General features: G+C 34.2%; 1 protein-coding gene across 6 annotated transcripts in view; it reads left to right on the forward strand.

Moving 5' to 3' along the window:
* The window catches only part of MBNL2 (muscleblind like splicing regulator 2), a 186,560-nt gene that overhangs the window by 151,474 nt on the left and 12,466 nt on the right, over window positions 1-22,620 (forward strand). For 4 of the 6 annotated variants that reach the window (XM_074191919.1, XM_074191918.1, XM_074191922.1 and 1 more), the window contains one exon: window positions 559-712. In XM_074191919.1, the coding sequence (XP_074048020.1) occupies window positions 559-712 (154 nt within the window). Of the gene's footprint in view, window positions 1-558; window positions 713-8,051; window positions 8,147-22,620 lie in introns of all 6 variants that reach the window. The other 2 variants (XM_074191921.1, XM_074191923.1) reach the window with 1 other exon arrangement.

Consider the following 22,620-nt stretch of genomic DNA (forward strand, 5'->3'; position numbering starts at 1 on the left):
AACATCAGTTGAAAACAGTCATTATTATTAATTTATGGAAATATCCAATTTAGTGTTTAGCCATCTCATTTTTCATATGTAATAAATGCAAGAGAATCATTTAATCCTAACATGTTTTAATACCGTTTCTAAAAGTTTTGAAGCAAGTTTCAATGATTTGGTAAAAAAGAAAATTCTCATTAAAATCCTCATTAACTTTTAAGCTCCAAATATTTTCATGTAGTTAGGGGAAAAAAAGTACTAGGTATTAATAATACAAGTGCCTTTTTCCTTTAGAATAGTTTAACTCATTCTTAAAGCAGATGCCATTTTTGTTGCTTGATAGTTTCCTTTTCCATAGTTGTGGTGCTACAGTCTTAGGTTAATGAAATCATGCTTTTGCCCTCAATAACAAAACCTCACTCATTGTACATCGCTGCTGTTTGAATTAAGGTGCATGGCAAAGGCATCTTTTTAGCTGTCAATTTTTAAAGTATGTTGCAATATTTTATCTCTGTGTAGACTGGGTATGTTTTGACCTTAAGTTCTATAAGTCTTATCAAAATTCCTTATTTGTAGGCCTTTCCTCCCGGTGCTCTTCACCCTTTACCAAAGAGACAAGCACTTGAAAAAAGCAACGGTGCCAGCGCCATCTTTAATCCCAGCGTCTTGCACTGTCAGCAGGCACTAGCCCATGCACAGTTGCAGCAACATACGGCATTTATTCCAACAGGTATGTTCCACTTAATATTTCAGAAAAAAAAATAACCACTTGTTTGAATGTGCTTCTGGTCATTCACTCTCTTTCTTTCATTTCTTTAAGCTATTTGGTGATGCCTCCTCTACTTTTAAAGGTACAGCATGGACTGAAACGTGGATCTAGAAGGATTTATGTTCATTTCAATTTTATCCAAAGTTTATTATGATTCTAAGGCCAAATAGTTTAAATAATTAAATACCAGATTTGAGATAAATGATAAAAAAAGATCTCTCGTTTTTCTGTATTTACAGACTGAATATTGCTAATATAAACATATCCTTTTAATGTGAAACATTTCCAAATGAATCCAAAATTTATTATTGTTATATATGTATATATGTGCATATATATGTATATAAATATTATATATGTAGATATAGAATACTAACCTCAGTCTTTTTCTAGAGATTACAGTCAAAAGATAGACCTGTAATTTAAGGAAAATCTTCCATTCATATTGTCCTTATCTATACCTTTCTCCATCTCCATCAGTATCAAATCTTCAAAGACCTTAATTCTCCTTAGTGCCAAGTCAATCCCTGGTAACATATAAGATACTTTACTGTATTGACTCTTTCTGACTACTTGAGGCCTATTTACTTTCACTATAGGATTTTATTGGTGAACCTTAAAGATCATCTAGATCTAGCCTCTCATTTCTCAGACAAGGTAAATGAGGCTTCCTGAATCAGCCATAGAGCTGAGATTAGAGCCCAAGTTTTCCAACTCCTGGTTCCATCTCTCATTCCCTTACCTGCCATTGTCTTTACACAATATAGCGCATGGCACCAAATATGAAGAGAAATCAGTTAGTTTACACAATGCCAAACCATCAGTGTGATAGAGTTTTCTTTCACTTAATTAGTTGGGTTTGTTTTTTTTTACACCATAAAACAAATCGATCCATTGTTTCAGTGTCATAGTATAACTATTGCCAGGGAATGGCTTAGGCCCTGAGGAGCAGAAAGTATACTGAGGTTGCTTTTTTTAATTATTATTTTTTTAGATGGAGGTTAGAATGATAATGATGGTAGTATTATGTCAAAATTATTTAATCTTGTTAAAGGAAAAAAATATATTTAAGTTAGTTTGTCTTCTACAAAAAAAACTAATGAAATCAAACATTTTAAATGATGTGTTATTAGAGTGGCTAATCTTTTTAAGAATTCTTTTTTCAGCTCCTAATATGTATGGTAAGCATGTCAGTCAAAGAAGTTTTTTTAAACATCTTTCCCAGTAGCTTGTTATTATATGTTTACCCTGGCATGTGTTTATTAATCTTTTTGAAAAATATTTTAAAGTTGTAATAAGTATATGAATTAAGCAAGTGAAAGGATTCATAGTGCTCTGCTTTCTTGATTAAAAGTTTTATATTTATTTTTTAAACTAGAAATCATGCTCCCACAAAATGCACTTTCCCATGTTGAAAATCACTATCTACAGGGGCAGCTAGGTAGTGCAGTGGATAGAGCACTGGCCCTGGAGTCAGGAGTACCTGAGTTCAAATCTGACCTCAGACACTTAATAATAATGGCCTAACTGTGTGGCCTTGGGCAAGTCACTTAACTCCATTGCCTTGCAAAAAAAAAATCACTACCTACTCTTAAGACTTCACTTGTACCATGGTAAAGAAAACCCAATTTGGTTATAGTCTAGTACATTTATAGCATTTGTAATTCTGTATACAATGTTACAAGTTACTATGGCTAATTAATTCAATGTCTTTATTCCAATTAGGCTTAGCACAAGGTTTTCTGATAAAATCAACTCTTTCAGAATTTCCTAACACAGGCATCTCCTAATATTAGGTTGATGAGATTTCCACCATGAGTCCTTTGGCTATGATTAGTTTGGGCAACAATATGGTAAAACAGAGAGACAAACCTAGATTTTGTTCTTGGCTCTGCCACTAACTTTTGGGGTCACCAGGAGCCAGTCATCTCACTTCCTGTGCTACACCTCTCAGGTTTCTCATTAGGAAAATGAGTGAGTTGGACAAAATAACCTCTAAGATTCCTTAGAACTCTAAAATTCTGTGATTCTGAAAAACAGGTAGAAAATAGCATCAAAATGTGGGAAAGTTCATCAAACCCAGTTTAAATCTTGCAACTGCCTATGAATCCCTAGAGCTCTGCTGAACAATGGAACTTAGATAACTTGTGATTCATAACAATTGTTTTATCACCTCTAACACTAACACTTAACATCCCTCCATAATAACTTTCATTTAATCATAAAAACTTCTCATTAAAAATACTTCACTTAGAAATTATTTAGCTATTTTCCAATCAAGAAAACATATCATTCCTGTGTGCCATGTACAATTTCTTGATTTTGTTTATAGAAGAATATTAAATAAATAAGGATACATAAGATGTTTCTGGGGCTGTGTACTATTGCCCTCTATTGGATGAATTAATTATTCACGTTTATATAGGAAAGCTTCATGTGCATTTTGACTGTGGGAGATTAATTGTAAACTACATGTTTCTGTGAAATTTGGAGTGGTCAAAGGTGTGTCAGAAGTGCTTTCATTGATAGTCCTACTGTAATTTTTTAAATATGCAAGAATGTAAGTCTTTGCAAAAGAATCTATAGAACATTTGTGAAATGCAATGCATGAAAGAGTTCATCTCAAATACTAGTTTTTTTTCTGACGTTTTATGATGCTTGTACATGTTCTCCATATATGTTTGAAAAGAAATGAATCTGAAAAGGAATTAGCAAACCTTTTTTTGCCTTTGCATGCCAATTTCAGGAAATACTATGCTCACTTTACTTCTGACTAGTTTCAGATATTGTTTTAACTTTGTATAAAATACATTTCCAAAAATCCATAATAGCCATGATAATAATAAAATTATTGTTATTATTGTTTTTTAAACACACAATTCAAATGATTACTTTAAATCATTTTTTTTATTTTGCTGCTTGATGGATGATGATCTTTTGCTTTAAACTGGCAGAGTTTATTTTTTTCCTCCCTATTTTTTATGTTCAGAATATTTTATAAAAGGAAAAAAGGAGCAACATATATCCATATAGAGGTTATCCTTTACTGTAAGGTCATTCATAGTAAAATCAGCTATTGAAATCAAGACCACTAAAACAGAATGGATTTTGTACAGGATATAAAAGAATGTAGTCTAATGTCATGCTCAGGCCATCAATGCCTTGCAAGATTGGGAACTCTTGTAAAAAAATTAATGTAAAGCAGAGTCTTCATTGGTACTCCCCAGCATATTTTACATGATTTTCCCTTTAAAGTTTAACGCAGTTATTATCATTCTTTTTTTGCCATGAGGAAATGATTTAAAAAATACACATCTACAAAAATAGCAGCATAAGAAGTCTTGGCATCTCTGATAGTTTTACTTTGAATTGCTGAAAGTATTTTGCAGACATTATCTAATTATTCTTCAATATGATTCACTATAATCAGTGGCAGGCATCATTATATTCATTTTGCAGATGGAAATACTGAGTTTATAAAATATTAAAGGAATAATATAATTACCCAGATAGCTTCTATAAACATATATCTACAAACCCCTTTGGTGAAAATATACAAAGAAAAGATGGTTTGAACATTTTTCCCTCTCCTGAATGTGATACATCAGCATAACATATTGGCTATAAAAGGGGCCACTTACCCATTTCATATAATGTAATTATGTGATTAAAAAAATAATAATAATTTGTTCACACAATCTTCCCCCAGAAACCATGTAACCCTGCACAAAATCTATAGGTGTTTGGGGGGAGGAAATTTTATTAAATTATGCATTCAAAGCTAGTTATGACCATATGTGTCATCTACTCCTCTCATTTTACAAAAGAAACTGAGGCAATAGCAGAATCAGGTCTTCTGACTCCAGATCTACTCTCCACTACATGATGTCACTTCCCCATGTATAGATAGTTAAGATAGCTTTATTGTATTCTTAAATTGTGGCCATCTTAATGTCATGCTATTCAGGTTCACGCTCACAATAAACAGCTCATCAGGCCAAATGAACATTTCCCAGGATCTCAGAGTTGGAAGGGACCTCAGAGGTCATTAAACAAGCTATTCCTAAGCAATAATTCCCTTGAATAATGGAGGTGACAAGTGGTTATATAGTTTTGGCTTGAAGATTGTCAGTGAAGGCGAGTCTTCTATCCCCTCTCATTACTTCAAAGAATTTTTTTATTCAAAAATCTCTTCTAAAAATTGCTCCTTTGCCATCTCTACTATATCTGCAAGTCAAGCAAAATAATTCTAATCCCTCCCTGCCTTTTCTGTCCTAGGCTAAGCATCCACCATAGGTTCAATTGATTCTTATAAAGAATAAATTTGAGACCCTTTTCTATAAGGGTCTGTGCCTATGCCTCTAGTCCTTTCTAAAGCATACCTACAGGAACTGAATATAGTACTTCTGATATCCTCTAATCAGGGTAGAATACAATGGGACTCTTACTGCCTTAATATTGGACTTTGTTTCTTGGACACTGTGTCTTTTAATGCAGCATAAGTCTACCTTCACTTTTCATGGTTGCCTGATCCTACTGTAGATTTATATTAAATTTTCATCCCACTAAAACCTCCAGATCTCAAGACACAAGGCAGAACTAAAGTTCCAACACCTACTCTTCTCTAGTCTCCGGAAGTCTTCTAATTCATTAGTCTCACTTAAAGATCATGCCATCTGTCCCACTTACTGTCTATTACAGCTCTGCCCCCAACTCAGTCCCATTCTCTGATACAAAACTGGGTCCAAAATAAAAGTAGCTCAGTAAGAAATTTAATTGTAACTGAAATAAGAAGCAAGATAAAATCAACACAGTTGAAAGTTTAACAGGCAAAGAACTGAGCCTAGGCAATAGAACCATTTAGACACTGACATCCCCTTTCTCCCAGAAAAATTTCTAGGTTCCATCTTACCATGTTCATGAGCTTTCAAACAGACTTGTGAGATTCCATTTGTCCTTAAACTTTAATCTGGATTAGGGGAAAAAATTTCTTCCTAGGACTATATAGGCAAGGGAAACAGCACCTACATATAAAAAGAGTGCCAAAGTCAGTGTTCTTTAAGCTGCCTAAATCAGGAAAAGTCCAATGTGATTGCAAGATAAAGTCAGGAGTCCTTGGTGATCTTTATGGTTCTGGATTTCTTTCCTTCTGTTTTAAGTTCTTTGAACCTCATTCTGTAGTTTCTTGACTTGAGAGGCTATTCTGTGTGTTTTCCTGAGGCATAGTCATAGAAACAAGTATCTTTCAGGGGCTTTGGCCAAATAAGCAATGTAATAGGCAAATAAGATAAGCACCCATAGACAATACCTACTTGCTTCTCTATAGCCTTCTCTTAGTATCCGAATTAGAATTCATTGACCTCTTATTTGGGAAGCTACATAACCTTGGAACATTTTAAACAACAAAAGAAACAATCATTATAATGTAATGAAGACAGTGTAGTCTATAGTGTATAGAAAGAACACTTGACCTGAATTTAGGATTTTTGATTCTATTTCTAGCCACACTATTGACTCACACTCTATGTGACCTTGAATAGTTTTCTGTACTTCATTTTCATTGGCAAAATAACCTCTATTTTCTTTAAGGGGAATAATTTGATAATGTCTGCAAATTACTTTGTGGAGGCCTTGGAGAAAAGGAGTCAGAAACAAATCTGATATTATTAACTAGATTTTCATGGATGCAAGTTGAAATTATGAAGTGCCTATTAGTCAGTGTGCTTTAATTTTTGCACATAAGTGCTGTGCAGGTATATTCATGAATGATGGAAACTATGAATGATCTTCAAAGGTCACGTTCGACTAACCTCTGCTGGTATCTGTTTGTGCTTGAATCTCACTCTGAATGTTAACTCTAAACAGCTAACCTGTTTCTTTCCCTTTATTCACTCTTCCCACCTCCCATTGCATGACATGCAGGGTCAGTTTTGTGCATGGCACCCGCTACCAGTATTGGTAGGTTCCAACCTTTTTTATTTGTCTTTGATATTCTGTATGATACCTTCACATGCTTCACACTTCTTTTTGGAAATCTCAGACATTCCTTAGAAAAATGGTTAGATCTGAAGACATATTTGACTTTAGAGTTAACTCATAGGGTTTTCAGGGTTTTGTTTTTGGTTTTTGTTTTTAAGAAAATTACAGCTTGGAGATGACATCCCCTGCTCTAACTACCATTCTACACTAGCATAAATTCATGATTTCAGATCTGCTTTTCAGTGATTCTATTTTGATTATTTGTATATTTTATGTGGTCTAGCATAAGGGGAGGGGGTAATCTTACTTTATAAAAAGAGTAGGTTAATTTCATTGGTGTTTTAAAGTTTCATAGTGGTGTGCCTTTATTTCCTCTTTGCTGTGTGTTAGAGTTATCAGAGTTTCCCAGAATTCTTTTAAATACTTTTTCAAATAGAAATGTTTTATAAGACAAAATGCTTAAAATGCTATCCTCATCATTATGTCTTCTAAGTTCATTCTTACTATTACATTAGTTCCCCCCAGGAAAACATGATTTAATATTATATGTAGATTGTTTGTTAAAAGTCAGCGTTATTGTATGAAAATGAGTTAAGATTAAATTTAGGACTCATTGATTATTCTCAATTAAAAATGGATCTAAAATGAATTGTACCAAAATAAGTTTGACTATTTCATATCAAATGTATTATTACTTGTACCTAGGCAATATTTGTTGAACACAGATAAACAACACTCCATGGCAGGTTCCCATTGAAACAGGACAGCAGAACTAATGGAAAAATAGCACTTATGAATTCTGAGCCAAATTTAATATCTCATCATTGTTGAATGCTAATAAAATTTCAACTTATTCATAAATCATTTTAAGGAATAGCAATTCCTATTTTGATTCGACAATTAAAACATTTTGTCTTTCATAAATCTATGAAAGAAAGTAAATTATAGATTCCTACATCATTGTACCATTTTATTCACATTCATAAGAACTATATAGCCACAAGGATTAGAGATAATTTGGGGGAAAATAATACTTAGAAATAAAATTTTTATTAATTCAACAAGCAAAGGAGTCTGCTTTGGACTTTCTGGGAATCACTGATTATGTTTTAAAACTTCCTTTAATTGTACTTGTAATAAGCTATTTTCCCTTTTTTATTTCTCTCCCATGCTTCCTTGCTTTGCATTGTGGTTGCATGCCATCTGCTGGTTTAACCCATGATGGCTTGCTGCTCTGATATTCACCATGCCAAAATACCACTTCTATCACCATAATGCTACACCCTACTGTTCATTGCTTCCATGGTTCCCCTCCTGAAAGTACCCATGATGCACAGCGCTACGTCCGCCACTGTCTCTGCAGCAACAACTCCTGCAACAAGTGTCCCCTTCGCCACAACAGCCACAGCCAATCAGGTTTGCTCCTTTTAAAGCTTTCTTTCACAAATCCCAAACTCTAAATGAGTGCTGATACGTTGAAAAAAAAATTCTCAGTGAGAATTTTTTTTCATTTTTATCCATCAAATTTTATTTTTAATGAGTTTATAGCAATCATTTATGGACAGGTTGCACTTATTTAGAGTTAACATTTACTGCAAATAATGATGTAGCTATGTTTTGTGTTGCACTGTTCGTTTTTGTACCTAATATTGTGTAATTAACCTGACAGGCTTAAATTTCTTTTAGTAGAGCATTGCCTATCCAGTGGAATCAGAATTTCTATGTTAAAAGACGTCCAAACACACCATGGGCTGTTTCAAACTGGTTATATTTTAAGGTTTTATCCACACAAAGTGAGGTATGGAACTGAGGAACTATTCAGTTAAATGAGATCCAATGATCTGTTCTAGAGGAAAGGACTGTTCTCTTTTTATAGCCTACTCTTTTTTCCTCAGAAACAGATTTGGGGTGGGAGGGAAATTTGGGAGGGGGAGGTGGTTAAATTTTCTGGATTGATGGTTCACACTGATTATTACATAATCACTGAGCTTTTCATATTGTGTAGACAGTCTTATCCATATATACATATACATACATACATATATATATATATACATATATACACATACACACAGTACTGTAAGAAAACTATCATACCACTTTGCTTACAAAGACTTAATGCAATCAATCTTAATTAATTAGATCAGCTTACTAGAATATGGTGCTAATAAAATCAAGGTCATGAGTTCAATCTTGACTGTGATGGGCAGTTAATTTCCTCTTGCCCCATAGCCACAGGCTGTAGAATGAGCAAGAGAGCATGGATGGATGAACACAAGTCATGACCACTCTTGGATAAACAGCTCCATAGCACATATTTTGTTGGTTGATATCTTCATAAAAGAAAGATGGGGACGTTTTTCAGTTATTGTAAAGGCCACTGGGGGAAAATAAAACCAAGTAGAATGGTACTAGGGAAATGAGAGAGAGAGAGAGAGAGAGAGAGAGAGAGAGAGAGAGAGAGAGAGAGAAAGATTATGTGATACAGATAAATAGCAGAATAAGGAATTCTAATAAAACCAAAACCAAAAGGAATAAACCATCCTACTGTATTTACATGGAAGTTCTATTTCCACTAGTAGAAGGGCTGAGGAAAAAGGAGGGAGAATGGAAGGAAAAAGAGAACTGAAGTAAACAGCACTGTAAACAAAGTATTTACAAGCTTTTTGTAAGTATCAAAAATTACTTCTCCTTCATATCCTTTATTTCCCACACCATAAATCTCATTCATTTCCCAGAAAAAGTCACCTAGACTCTCAAATACCCACCAAAACAAAAGAATAGATGGAAAATCAAAAAGATAATTGTAAGAGAGTAGGGGATAAAAAAAGTACTATAATGAATAAATCTCCATCCTGAGAAATTATAGCTGCACCCTGAAATGCATATCCACTGAAAAGATAAGACAAGGCAGTATGCAATGAAAAAAAATATTGATTAGATTCAGGTCTATTTCATCTGTGTACACATCAATAAATCATGTAAGTTTTTTTGAATTTCGTTTCCTTATCTGTAAAATAGGGGTATTAATACTTGCATTATTACCTAACACCCAACTTCCTAGGTTCTTGTGAGGAAAGTGTTTTGTAAAATCTTAACAAGTCAGATTGGGGCAGAACTGGAGATAGGGATTATGGGGAGACAAGTTTGGGGCCTATATTTAAACTAATTTGGTATATGGTACTATAGACTATGAGTCACAGAAGAAAAAACAACAAGCAAGTTTATAAATTGTGGTTTTGCTATTGTCACTGTTCTATTGTCAGAGCTTTAACAAGTTCTGTGCAAGTTCAAAAAAGGAAAAAGGAATCATTATGTAGCTCAGGATCTAGGTATAGGAGGAATGTGTCTTAACACTGATACCCAGATAACAATTGTAATATATATAAATTTACCTGGAAGCAAGGAAACCTTCTAGTGAATGATCACTATCACTTTGTACCTTTTTAAGGACAATTTGCAAAAAAAAAAAACCAGCATAAATTTCAGTTCTGCTGTAGGATTCAGTTCTCACAATTGTCAGGATCTAATTTATGTATTACTCCAGACTCCAATTGACATCTGTTCTGTTCTATCCATAAAATTATTCAGTTACTTCAGTGATTTGGCTATATTATAATCATATAAGAGATCCCAAGAGAAAAATAGTTATTACTTTAATATTGGGCTTCAAAATATATAAAGTAATTTTCCTACAATAACAGTATGAGCTAAGTTGTGCAAATATTGTTATACTCTTTTTTCAGATAAGGAAATTGAGATTTAAGAAAGTTAAATGATTGCTGAAAGTCTCATAAGCAGTGTCAGAATTGAGACTAAAACCCAGTTCTCCTGACTCCAAGGTCAATTTTTTTCCATCACAATGCACTACTAGTTATTTCAAATTTCTATTACAACACACTCTTAGAAATTCCAAATAAAGTAAAATGGGACAAAAAAATGAACAATCTTTAGGTAAAATGGAATAAGCCAAATGAATGGTATTTAGATTCAACCAACTCCAATGACTCCATGCTACCTAGATAATTCCCTTCCTTAATTAGTTTATTGAAATTCAACACTTTTGAACTAGTCAGTTGCTCATTTGGGAAGTGACTTTATCTCAGGTGAATTTGGTTCTACATCCTATTGTGATTTATGCATTATGCCTTTCCCTGTGTAAAATGAGCCTGAAATTTTTAGCAAAATGAAGCAAAGAAAATCATCTTTTAAATGAATTAATTAACGAATAAATTAGAAGGGCAGTTGGACCAATCCCTTCTATAACTGCTGCCAGGTCCATTTTTGTCTTTGTTATCAAATACCATGCCTAGAACAGTGGTCCTTAGCAAGTGCTTGCTGGATTGAATTGAGCTAAATGTTAACCAGATACAATCAATTGGTCATTATGATTGAAACTGAATGTGATTAATTCATTCATCCTGAAAACATGGATTGATGAGCATGGATCCTCCAACTGAAAATATTGTCCCTGATTTAAAATATCTTTTTCCCTCCACTATGATAATAATATGATGGCAGTCTATATTATTTTTGTATTTGTAAAGAATACATTTAAAAAAGCCTAAGATAAAAAGGCCTTTATTTTCTTGCCTTGAAAATGACTGGAGAAGTTTTAAAGATGTGAGAGTGGTAGTAAAGAGGAAAAGAGTTATATTTAAAATCAGAGACCCTGGATTCTAGTCATGGCTCTGTTTCAGAATAGCTCTATGACCATAAACAAATCAGTTCCCCTTTGTGGGCTTCAGTCTCCTATTCTGTAAAAATAGGAATATTGCATTTAACATCTAACTCAAAGAGTTGTTATAAATATAAAATACTTTGCAAGTTATAAGGCAGTCTTTAAACATTAAAATTTATTAGTTACCTCCAATAGTACTGTGAAGTTTAATTGAGATTCACTAAGGAAAGGTTAAATGATAGATAGATAGATGATAATGTTATAATTCAGTACATTTTCTCCCCTGACAAATACTTTTTTGATATGTAATATCTAAAGACATATTTGAAGTTCCAATTGCATGCTGTTGATATACAGTTGAATAGAAAATATCAAAGGCCTTTACATAAGACTGTACTTACTGGTAGATTGTCCTAACTATAATATTACAAATTCCATCCACTATTCATTTTATGGGAAAAAAAATTCTATTACACTGAGGAGTCCTGCACCCAGTAATGCCCCAGTTCTTATTTTAAGCTTATATAAAGTTCTTTTATTATGGGGGAGATGACTAGAGTTCACAGTTTTTCTATTTGCATATCCTTAGAGCATCAGGGAAGAGCAGACCATGTGCCTTGCAATTAGAGATCCAGTTGGTAGAGTTGAAAGTCACCGGGATGAAGTTATTTTAAGAAATAATCTGTTATGAACTTGAAACAATAAAACCAAGTGGAAATACATTTATAAATAGACACTTATACGTTTAAAAAATAATTTCCAAAAATAAGTATCTATAACAACTTATTAGTGGTTCTCTCCTATTTCCTTTCTTTTCCATTACCTTTGTTCTAGTCACTCCTGTATTTGAATGTACTATACATTTTTCTTTTTATGTAACCATAGTTGGTATGTTTACTGTTCTTCTGGTGCAACTTTCTTCATATGATTTTTTTGCACATATTTGTTTTCTTTATATTTTATCATTCCTAATTGCATTATAGTTTTTGCTTACTCTAAAGTCAGTTACATTCTAATAATTTATTCAGCCATTTCCCCATCTATTGAACTCTAAGGTTGCTTTTAGGTCATTTTCCAATAATTGAATACTAAAGTTTCTTTTGCATTGCAAATAATGCTACTAGATACTGGTTCCATAGATTTGGGTGGGATAAGGGCAATGGAACACAAGACTGTACTTATTGGTAGATTGTACTACCTGTGATGTCACAAATTCCATCCACTATTCATTTTATGAAAAAAAAAAATCTATTACCCTGAGGAGTCCTACACCCAATAATGCTTTTATTCTTCTTGCCATGGAGACTCAAAAGAAAGAAGAACCATAGGCTGATGCTCTTTGATACATGTATGATATACTTACCTGAATATACTGTAAAAGTATCTGTAAAAAATAAAAATCTGTTTTAAAAAGTACTATAAAAATCCTTGTTCAGGTAGAAGCTACACTAACTTAAGAGCTCTGTGATTTTCTTTTAATAGTAATAATAATAATAGTAATCATTGGCATTTATATAATGCTGTAAAGTTTTAAACAAGTTTTACATATACTGTCTCACTTGATCCTCACAAGATCTTCAAAAGATTTACCCTGGGAGGTACAAGCTCTATTAAGGCATTCTACAGATAAGGAAACTGTGGCAGATGTGTTAAGTGAATTGTCCAAAGTCACACAACAAGCCAGTGTCTGAGGTCAGATATGAACTCAGGTTTTTCTCATTTCAAGTGCATTACACCAGCAGGCTGCCATCTGTAAAAAAAAGTAATTTTCTTTGACTAAGTTAATACTGAAAGTCGAAGACCAGAAAAGGACCTACAAATTGTCCTTAATTACATCTACATTTACAATTTCAAGATCCTAGCTGTAGTTTTAGTTCAACTGAATTTGATTTTTAAAGTTTCATTCATTTTACAAAAGAAACCAATTATAAAGAAATGCAATTATCAGAAAAATTATTTTAAGTTCATGGACCCCGGTGTTAAAAATCTGTAATCCCATCCAATCAGTAAATGACCAAGAATCTGTTCAACACCTAAGATTTACCTAGCCACCCCTGAAAAAAAAACCAAAAAAACTCTATTTCTAAAAAACCCTTGTCGAAACCCATTCTGGTTTCATGCAGCTTTAATAACTAAATTTTACTTTACATTAAACCAGAACTTAACTCTGAACAACTTCCTTTAATTGCTCCAGCCATTACAAGTTTAATCCCTTTTTAATATGACAGCCCTGAAGTGTGTCCACATTCTAACTGCAAGCTTTTTTTTTCCTAAGGGTGAATAGCCCAGTTTGGGAGCACTCTTTATGGCTTTTTTGTCCTCTTGCTCCCAAATAATGAATATAGGAATCCCCCAATGATATGTCATAGGCTTTCTTTTCTTTCCCTGCTCTCTCTCCTTTGGTGTACACATCTGTTTCCATAATTTCAAATATCATCCCTAGTTACCTATCTGTTCCCTGTATACAGCATTCCATCTCTGGCCTTCATAACTTTGCACAATTGGTCCCCTGTGTCTTTATATAATTAAATTTGGCCCAAAATTCTAGTGTATCAAAATCATTTTGGATCCTGACTCTGTCAGCTAACATAGTAGTATTCCTTCCAGCTTCATATTTTGTCTTGCTACTGGACTTCAGTGTCTCTGGAGGAGAGAGTGAGGCTGACAAATGTGTGAAGCTCTGCCTCACTTAAATCCACTTCAAGGCAAGACTTTAGTCTCATGATGGCATTTGAGAATGAAGGAACAACAAAAATATCTCTGTAAATTTGACTAGCAGGCAGCTATGCCATCATTTAAGTCATTGATTAAATATATTGAATAGCACAAAATTGGTAGGCTCCTTCATTAAAGACCTACTTTCAGCTTAACCCCATTGATTCATGTTGACCCATCAGTTACCACTTTTTCAATTTAATCATTCTACCATTCTCCAACTCAGACACAATGAAATCATGAGAAAATTTGTTGATTTTTTTTCCCTTGAAATTCAGAAGACTGTATCATCAGCACTACCCATCAGTTCATCCTTTAAAAAAATAAAGGAAACAGCAAAGAAAATTAGTCTACTAGGGTCTGTTTTTGATAAAGCCATGATGGCTCTCAGTGTTCACTTTTTTTCCCTTTATAAGTGTACATACTATCTCTTTAATAATAGGCAATTTTGCCCAAAATGGAAGTGATACTTAACAGCCTATCACTTATGGTCCCTCTCCATTATTCTTGATTTTTCATAGATCAACAGAGGCTACTCAATAATTACAACCACCAATTTCAGGATTTAGCTGTAATTTTAGTTCAGTTGAACCTGGAAAGTTGAATGTAGTAAGGACAATTCAGTGCCCTTTTACCAATCTATACATCTTAGATTTCTACTCCCTTTTGATCATTTTTGTACTTCCTTCCCTACATAATAATCATCCACAGAAGAGAAAACAGAAGTCAAATAAGAGTTGATTATATGCCCTAATCTTAGGTATAATCCCATCAGCATCAAACAATGATCTAACTTCTAACCCTTCTCTTGCCCCAACTCAGTTTAAATAAACAAATCCTTTTGGTTGCCCTTAGGTTGCAACAGCCCTCATTTCATTCTGGGTTTTTCACTCTTCTGATAACTGTACTTAGAAGACCAGATTAATCTTTTGTATTTATCCTCTATTACTCATTTTTGTTATATATCTTCTGTTTATGTCTTTAAAGATGAAGTGATCAATTGACTTCATATGGAGTGATATCAATCTAATGTAGACAGCTTTCCTTTTCTGCTCCTCATTGGAATAATTTCTGTTTTTAGAATTTCATTCTTAAGAACTTCCTGTACTTCTTGAGTCTACTTTCTTTATATAATTTTAGGTCATTGGATTATAGCCATCTTTTCTCTGAATCCCTTTAAATCAGTTTTCCCCAAAATGATTATGTATCAGATTATCCCATTTTTTTCTTTCTATCATAAATTCTGAGGTATAATGGCCATTTTCCCCTCCGTTCCCAAAATGCCTTCACTTCAGTAACCTGTTTCTCCCTTTAGCCAGAATCAGGTCAAGAAAAGGAATTATTGGAAAGTTAAGGGAGGTAGGAAGGTTAGAATGCAAGGCATCTAATGACAATCAGAGACTTTCTAGGGAATTCAAATAAACTTGGACATTAACAGCAGCAAATCAAGCAAGTGAGAAGAAAGGGACATGGGTCTGAAGCCATTAAGAAGAAAAAGACTCAGGGTTCAAAAACATAATAGTTAAAATTAAGTTTTTCTTTAAATCTGACTCTGTTCATTCATCTTTTGTCTATTTAGTTTTTTGTAATATTGTTATTCAAGGCAGCCAGGTGGCACAATAGATAGAGCACTGACCCTGGAGTCAGGAAGATGGTTCAAATCTGACCTCAGATATTTAATAATTGCCTAGCTGTGTGACTTTGGGCAAGTCATTTAACCTCATTGCCTTAAATAAAAATAAAAAATAGAAAAATAAAAGCAATATTGTTATTCCCTCTTAAGTAATTCTGTTTTGGAAAAGAGTAATTAGATGGAAAAGTTTTTCTTTCTCTGTTCAGGTTTTTATCCAAAATAATACTTCTTACTTGGTGAAAAAAATACTCTGATTTCAGTTAAACTACCTGATGATACTCTGGGTGATAGATTTGAAAATCTTAATATATAAAATTACTAATGTGGTCTAAATACTATGAGGAGGAAATGATGTAGGGTAGGGTTGAAGAGATAAGAGGTGGGAATTATTTAATTATAAAAGGCAGAATTGAGACCATTTTCTTTCCTCCAGTTGATTACCCATGTACCCAGACATAGCAGCATTTCTTGCAGAGTTTTGGTATTGATGGTAAATTAATTTGACCACCAACATTTAAAAAAGTATATATCTGGGATACCACAAAACCAAACAGAGCCAAAGGAATATCAAGTCTTCTAGCAAATCTAGCAAATATAAAATCTTCTATTATATAGTTAAGGTAATAGAATCCTAGAGAGATAGGGTGATGGACACACAAGGTCACATAGCTGATTAGTGGAAGAAACAAGACAAGAACTCCCAGGGTGCACTTCAACATTCTTTTTTCTATACCACACATTAGACCACGATTTTTCTAAGAGATTTTAAAATGCCATGGCAACAATTCTGTTATTAGATTACAGCCTCCTCTAAACCCTCTCCCATCCTGTACACACACACACACAAAATCAATCAACAACAACAGTAAAGAACTTGGGGGTGGGGAAAAAGGTACATTTTTAAAGTACAGCAGTTTTGAAAATTGAACTGCTTTCTGAATGTTGTGAATTTGCTAGATGGCAGTGTCATCACACCGGATGAGAAATATAAAAGATCCTCACAATATGCAAAGAAATGCACACATTTTCTTTTTTCTTACATAACATTCATTTTAATGCTACTCCCAGTTCTTTCACTACATGTGAGCATTTGGTTGTTTTTCTGTCTTTAGTCTCTTCAAAGCCAAGGCTGAATTACACATTCTGCTCCACTGCTGAAGTGGGAACTGTAGCCAGACACTAAATAGTGTTCTGAGTCTTACATAATGGCACTGCAGACAGAGGCACAATTTTAAGTAGGATTCAGGAGCTTCTATTAACTTCAGGTAGGTTCCAGTTTCTGTGACTCCTCTTGGAACATAACTTCAGTCTCCTCTTTGAAATGTCCTTCCAATTTCAGCATAAACCACTTTCCATTGCTTATTCCCTGGCAGTGGTAAAGGCATTCGTTATTTCCCTTCTTAGTCTTGGGACCTCCTTGAATGAAGCTGCTTCAGATTGGGAGCAGCTTATTCAGAGTTCAAGATATTGGTTATCCTTCACAGAACAAATATGCTTTCAATGTAGATTTTTGAAATAATTTCAAAGTACAAGTACTTATTTTATAAATTAAATATGTTATAGCTGATGACCTCCATAGCTTAAGTAACATTTTTCTGCCAAATCATAATATTTAAAATTTTTAAAAGGCAATTCCAACCTTATTTTCTTACCCTAATTTAGCACATTAAAATTATAGCTACACTATAAAAATAAGCTATGACATATATAAATTTCTAGTTATTTCATTTGTGTATGGGTATCTTTATCTGGAAAAAAGTTAAGATTTTTTCATTAGACTGGGATAGATCTGAAAATATTCTTGACCAAATGCTTCCTGAAAATTCAGAACCGAACACATTTGGGTTTTTTTGTGCTATCCTAAGAGCCTCAGTTTTTATGGATTTGACAAGAAGCCTTGAGAGGCGCAAGATTATTCTCAGATACAGAATTTCTATCCAAATGGATTTATATCTAGATGGCCTACAATTCCATTAAAGACCCAGCATATCAGTCCTTAGAGATGACTATTTATTTTCATATATATATATATATATATATATATATACATATATATATATATATATTCATTTTAAAGTTCAGCTGTTAATGATTTGTGAAATTGTAACTTTTCACACTCAGCCTGAAATCTGGCTGAAAGAATTTTGGTCAAATATACCAGAATGGAAAATGTCAAGGAAAAAAAGAATCTTTTCATCAAAATTATTCATCACTGACATCAGAAGGCTTTGCGTTTTACTTTGCAAACATTCTAGTAGTTATAGAAGCCAGCCAGGCCCTTATGTTAATCTGCAGTGAGAGATTTGTTATTCTTCAGCACAACAATTATTCTGACTAAACACCTCTTTAGAAATCTGCTAAATATTACAGATATTTTACTGAACAGCAGACTGCTCCTCTCCAAAGTGGAACCAGCTATAGTTTTCTCCAAGGACCACAGTTTAGCTGGTAGTCTTGGAAACCCCTTCTGTAAAAATAAAAATACTTCTAAAAAAACCCAGTCAAACTTGGTATAAAGCACAAACTGCCCTTCTCATCACTATATTCTTTTTTTTTCAACTATAAATAACTGGCAATGCTACTTCTCAAAATGTCTTTAAATCTCCCTTTAATTATCTTTGACCTTTCCATGTAATGCCAGTTTATAAATGGCTGTATAATAGGCTAGGCAAAGTTGCTCCAAAGTGTTCATATATTAACACATATAATTAGCAGTGCGTTAATTAATTACCTCACTTCTGGCATCTTGTGTTATCTCCAGGCAATAAAACTTACTTTTGGCTTTCAGTAATCATACAATTTCAAGTATAAAATTGTCATTGAGCCCAAAATCTGGACTATCTTTCTGAAGCAAATTCAGAGCTTGCCCCAACCAAAAAACCTGCAGAGAATTTGCCCTGCAGCCCAAAACCAAAGATTGAGACAGGGGTGCCTGGTGTAGACTGCAGGTGAAGACAAAAGGGGAAAGAATGAAAAACTGGTAAAGCACTGGGGATAGTAAAACAACTGAGGTGGGGTTGGGAACTGGGAAACAGAAAGGAATACTAATACAGACTATTAATGAGGAACGCAAAAAAAAAAAAGACAGAAAATAAGGGAGTTTGGTGGGTGGGTGGGGAAGAGGCAGGTCTTCCTTACTCCCACTCTTGTTTTTAAAAGGAAACCATGTAATTTAGTATCATTGTTGGCTTTTTTAATCAGAAATAAATTTAAGGAGGCAAGGAAGAAATAGGATTTCTATCTTTCTCTTGGTGCTAGAGACGAGGGTTGTGCAACCTTGGGTTCCCAAGGAATCTAGAAAGGAAGGAAATTTTCTTCACCTGACCCTGGGTCACCCCTCTTCCTTACCAGCTGGCCTTCACTCCTCTTGCATCTAATCCTGTCTTTGGCACACTTCCTGTTATATATGTAGGACAGAGAAGGGGAGGGGGAGGATTTCCTATTCTCAATTTTCACTGAATTCTTTCAATTTCAACTGCTCTGCACAACTTCCCAGACACCTTGTTTATTCTCTTCTTTTCAAGTCATTACCATGGCTTTTTTTTTCCTTCCTACATAAACTCATTTCTTGCTGTTTGTTCAGTTATAGGGTAAGGAGGTGGGGGCCAGGGAATCAATCACAGGAATGCAGGGAGGAAAAGAACCTTCCTACCCTAGAGGACTCCATTAATAAAGCAGCTCTGTCTAGGAGTACTTAATTTGAGTTTTGATATCAATGATATTTTGAACTATCTGAGGTTCTCACATCTCCGATACGACCTAGAATCAGAATCATAACCGAAATTCTGGCATCTGGAACAAATTAAGTTGAGCTGGGGTTGAAGGCAGATGCTGTTTTAGGTATGATCACACCTACACAGTTAAGGTAAATTGGAACCTGAAGTCATGAAAGATGAGGAGGTTGATGAACTAAAAGTTCAAGGGGATTGAAAGGGTCAAGAAACAGGGTAAAGAATAAGGTACTAAACTTATGGGGGAGAGATGAAGAATGACCATAGATGGCAGCAACAAGGATCTGAACAAAAGTGAACTTTAACAAAGAGGTTAGTGATGGTCTTCATGTGGCAAGGGGCCATAGAGTTGGCATAAATAGAGTAGGTCAATTCCTTATCCTCATTCTCTGTTACATAGGGTTGTAAGAGGAGTAATACTCAGCCTTAATGAGGATGTCAAGAGTTGTGGTGATTTTAACAGAAAGATTAGTAAGCACCAGATTCTGAGATGAGATCCTGCTTTGATCTGTAGAGATAAGGAAACTGAGTCACAGATAGGTGAGATGAGGAAAGTCATAAAGGCAGAAGTTAATAGAGATATTTAGGTCTTAAGTCCCTGAGTTTGATGATCTTTTCACTAAATCAAAACAGAAGAAGGTTCAAAGAGGATCCAGTAGAAATAAAAGGCAAAGGAAAATAAATGCCTAGGGGAGAGGAAGACTTAGCTCACTGTGGAGTTTAGATAGCAGAAGGTAGTGTCAAGGTACCATTGCTTCAGATCTACTATCCACTGATCATTGGGGTCCCTTGTGATTCAGTTCCAAGGGCTTATTAGCTGGATGAGAGGAAGAAGGGAAGGTAGGCTTTGTTCACCCTGATGAAAGAAGAGAAATCATAAGAGTTACAGAGAACAGAGATAGCTATGACAGTCTTGTGTATCAGTGAGGGAACACATAGCTGATGTTGAAAGGGAATGAGGGGCAAGAAGGCCCCCTTTTGTACCCTGAGATGCTAACACAGCCCTGGTGGCTTTGTTTTAGTCCTGGTTCTATCTACAATTATTTAATAAGGTATGGTTTATCTGCCTCACTATAATGTAGTGTTAGAAAGCTGTCCATCAGAAGATTCCTCCATCCATTTCTCAGTTCTCTTTTGTGATTAGGATTCACAGAACTGTTGCCCTTTTCTCTGAATTTTCCTTAGTGATCAAATGAAACAGAATTCTTCAAAAGAGTTTTTGTTGAACTTAAGGGTTTTAAGGACAATTACTTTGTAAAAGAAGTCATATGATTTTTCTGGTTCTTTGAGATAAGCATCATTACTTAGAAAAATGTGGGTATTTCTGGAACAGTCATCTTGAATTTCATTGTTTAAGGAACAGTATATAGTTCCTGAAAAAGTCACTTAATCTAAAGTGATCTCTTGTTTTTATAATGGTACTTTATAGCAGAGGAAATCCTTAAATTCTGATTAGTCTGGATCCAACTTCAGAATTACTTCAAAAATCCACTTCATTTGTTAAATGTAGATATAATGCAGTCTAGTGAAAAGGCTAGCTTCTTAGAAGGTGATAGGTATAGAGAAATCAAGTGGACAGATTTAATCCCCACAAAAGTCATAAACTTTATTAACAACGAGAAAAACTCTCCTGCAGACTGTATCCATAGTTCTTGATAGCCTAGTTACATATGTATGTCATTGACCTTTGGGAACACTGTGGGAACTGGATGAGAGAAGATGGATGAATCAATTCACACCATGTATCACATTTTTAAAAAATTATCTTTAAGTATATCCCTGTTCCAAATAGGGAAGTGGTATAGAAAGACTAGTGAATTTGGTATCAAGAGGATGTGGATTTGAATCACATATCTCCAGAAGTAATGCTTCCCCTTTTGGCTGAATGCAAGGAGAAACTTCCTTAATAATTTGATCTATCCAAAAGTGGGTAAAGCACACACTGGCTAAAAGACTATTTGCTAGAATTTTGTGAGGGTGACAAAAATGACAGAATTAAAATGACCCCAGGATCCCCTTCCAATTATGATTCTATGCTACTTGGGGAACTTGAGTATTTCACAAATTCTCTGTTCCTCAATTTCTGTATCTATCGAATAAAGGGAGTGGGGCAGCTAGGTGACTGAGTATGATATTTTACTAGCAATGTAATCTTGGGAAATTCATATAACCCTGCTTGCCTCCTCTACACCATCTCCCTGGTCCAAAAATAAACAAATAAATAAATAAACAAAGAAAAATAAATAAATAGATGGTATTGCTTTAGTTGATCTCTAAGGTGCATTGCACTTCTAAATCTTACTGTTGGCAAATCAATAGTCATTCTTTATATACAAAGGACAATACTTGCTTTCATAATTTTTTTAAAGATTGAGGGCATCTCTTGGTTAAACCATATACTAAAATCCTTCACAGTTCTTCCCTGCCCACATTTGAAGAGCATAATTAATATAACAATGCAACATTTTCCAATTTCCCCTATTCCTATCCTTTCCAACTTCTACCTCAAAAGTTTGGTGTTGAGTAACCCTTAATTTTAATATACCAGATAATGAAAGTACTCAGACAGCTGTTTAATCAAAATAACACGCTTCATTTAGTAAATGCCTGCTATAAGGTAGGCATGCCTATATAGATGCTAAGCTATGGTATAGAAAGAATGCCCAAGTGCCTGGCTTCTGACACCACTCTGGTTTAAAGTAACATGTAAAATGCTGCCATTTTGAAATAAGTTAATAGTAGACATGCCTTTGGGTTCATACCTGATTGACTTTCAAAATTATTTGACTTTCTGCTCATAATGTGGCCACTGAACTTTCCTGAGTATTTTGCCTGTGGCATAATAAGGTTAATGTCATATTGATGAATTGAATAATTCATACATAAGTGAGGATTTAAGAGATTAATGGTTAAGCAATTCCTTCAATATCTCATTCAAAACCACTGCTTCCTTGCTATGTAGCTTTACTTTGAGTGTTTTATTTTTCAGTCTAAGCAATTTGAGACTTAAGCAGGCATGCTTAATAGAGAGAGAATAAACTACTCATTTCAATAAGTGACTAGTGGACATTTTAGTAATTCTTGGTCTTATTTGTCATTGTAGGCCTTTTGCTTGTCAAATTCTATTTAT

The sequence above is a fragment of the Macrotis lagotis genome, chromosome 6 (genome assembly GCF_037893015.1).
Source record: "Macrotis lagotis isolate mMagLag1 chromosome 6, bilby.v1.9.chrom.fasta, whole genome shotgun sequence".
Classification (NCBI taxonomy): Eukaryota; Metazoa; Chordata; class Mammalia; order Peramelemorphia; family Peramelidae; genus Macrotis; species Macrotis lagotis.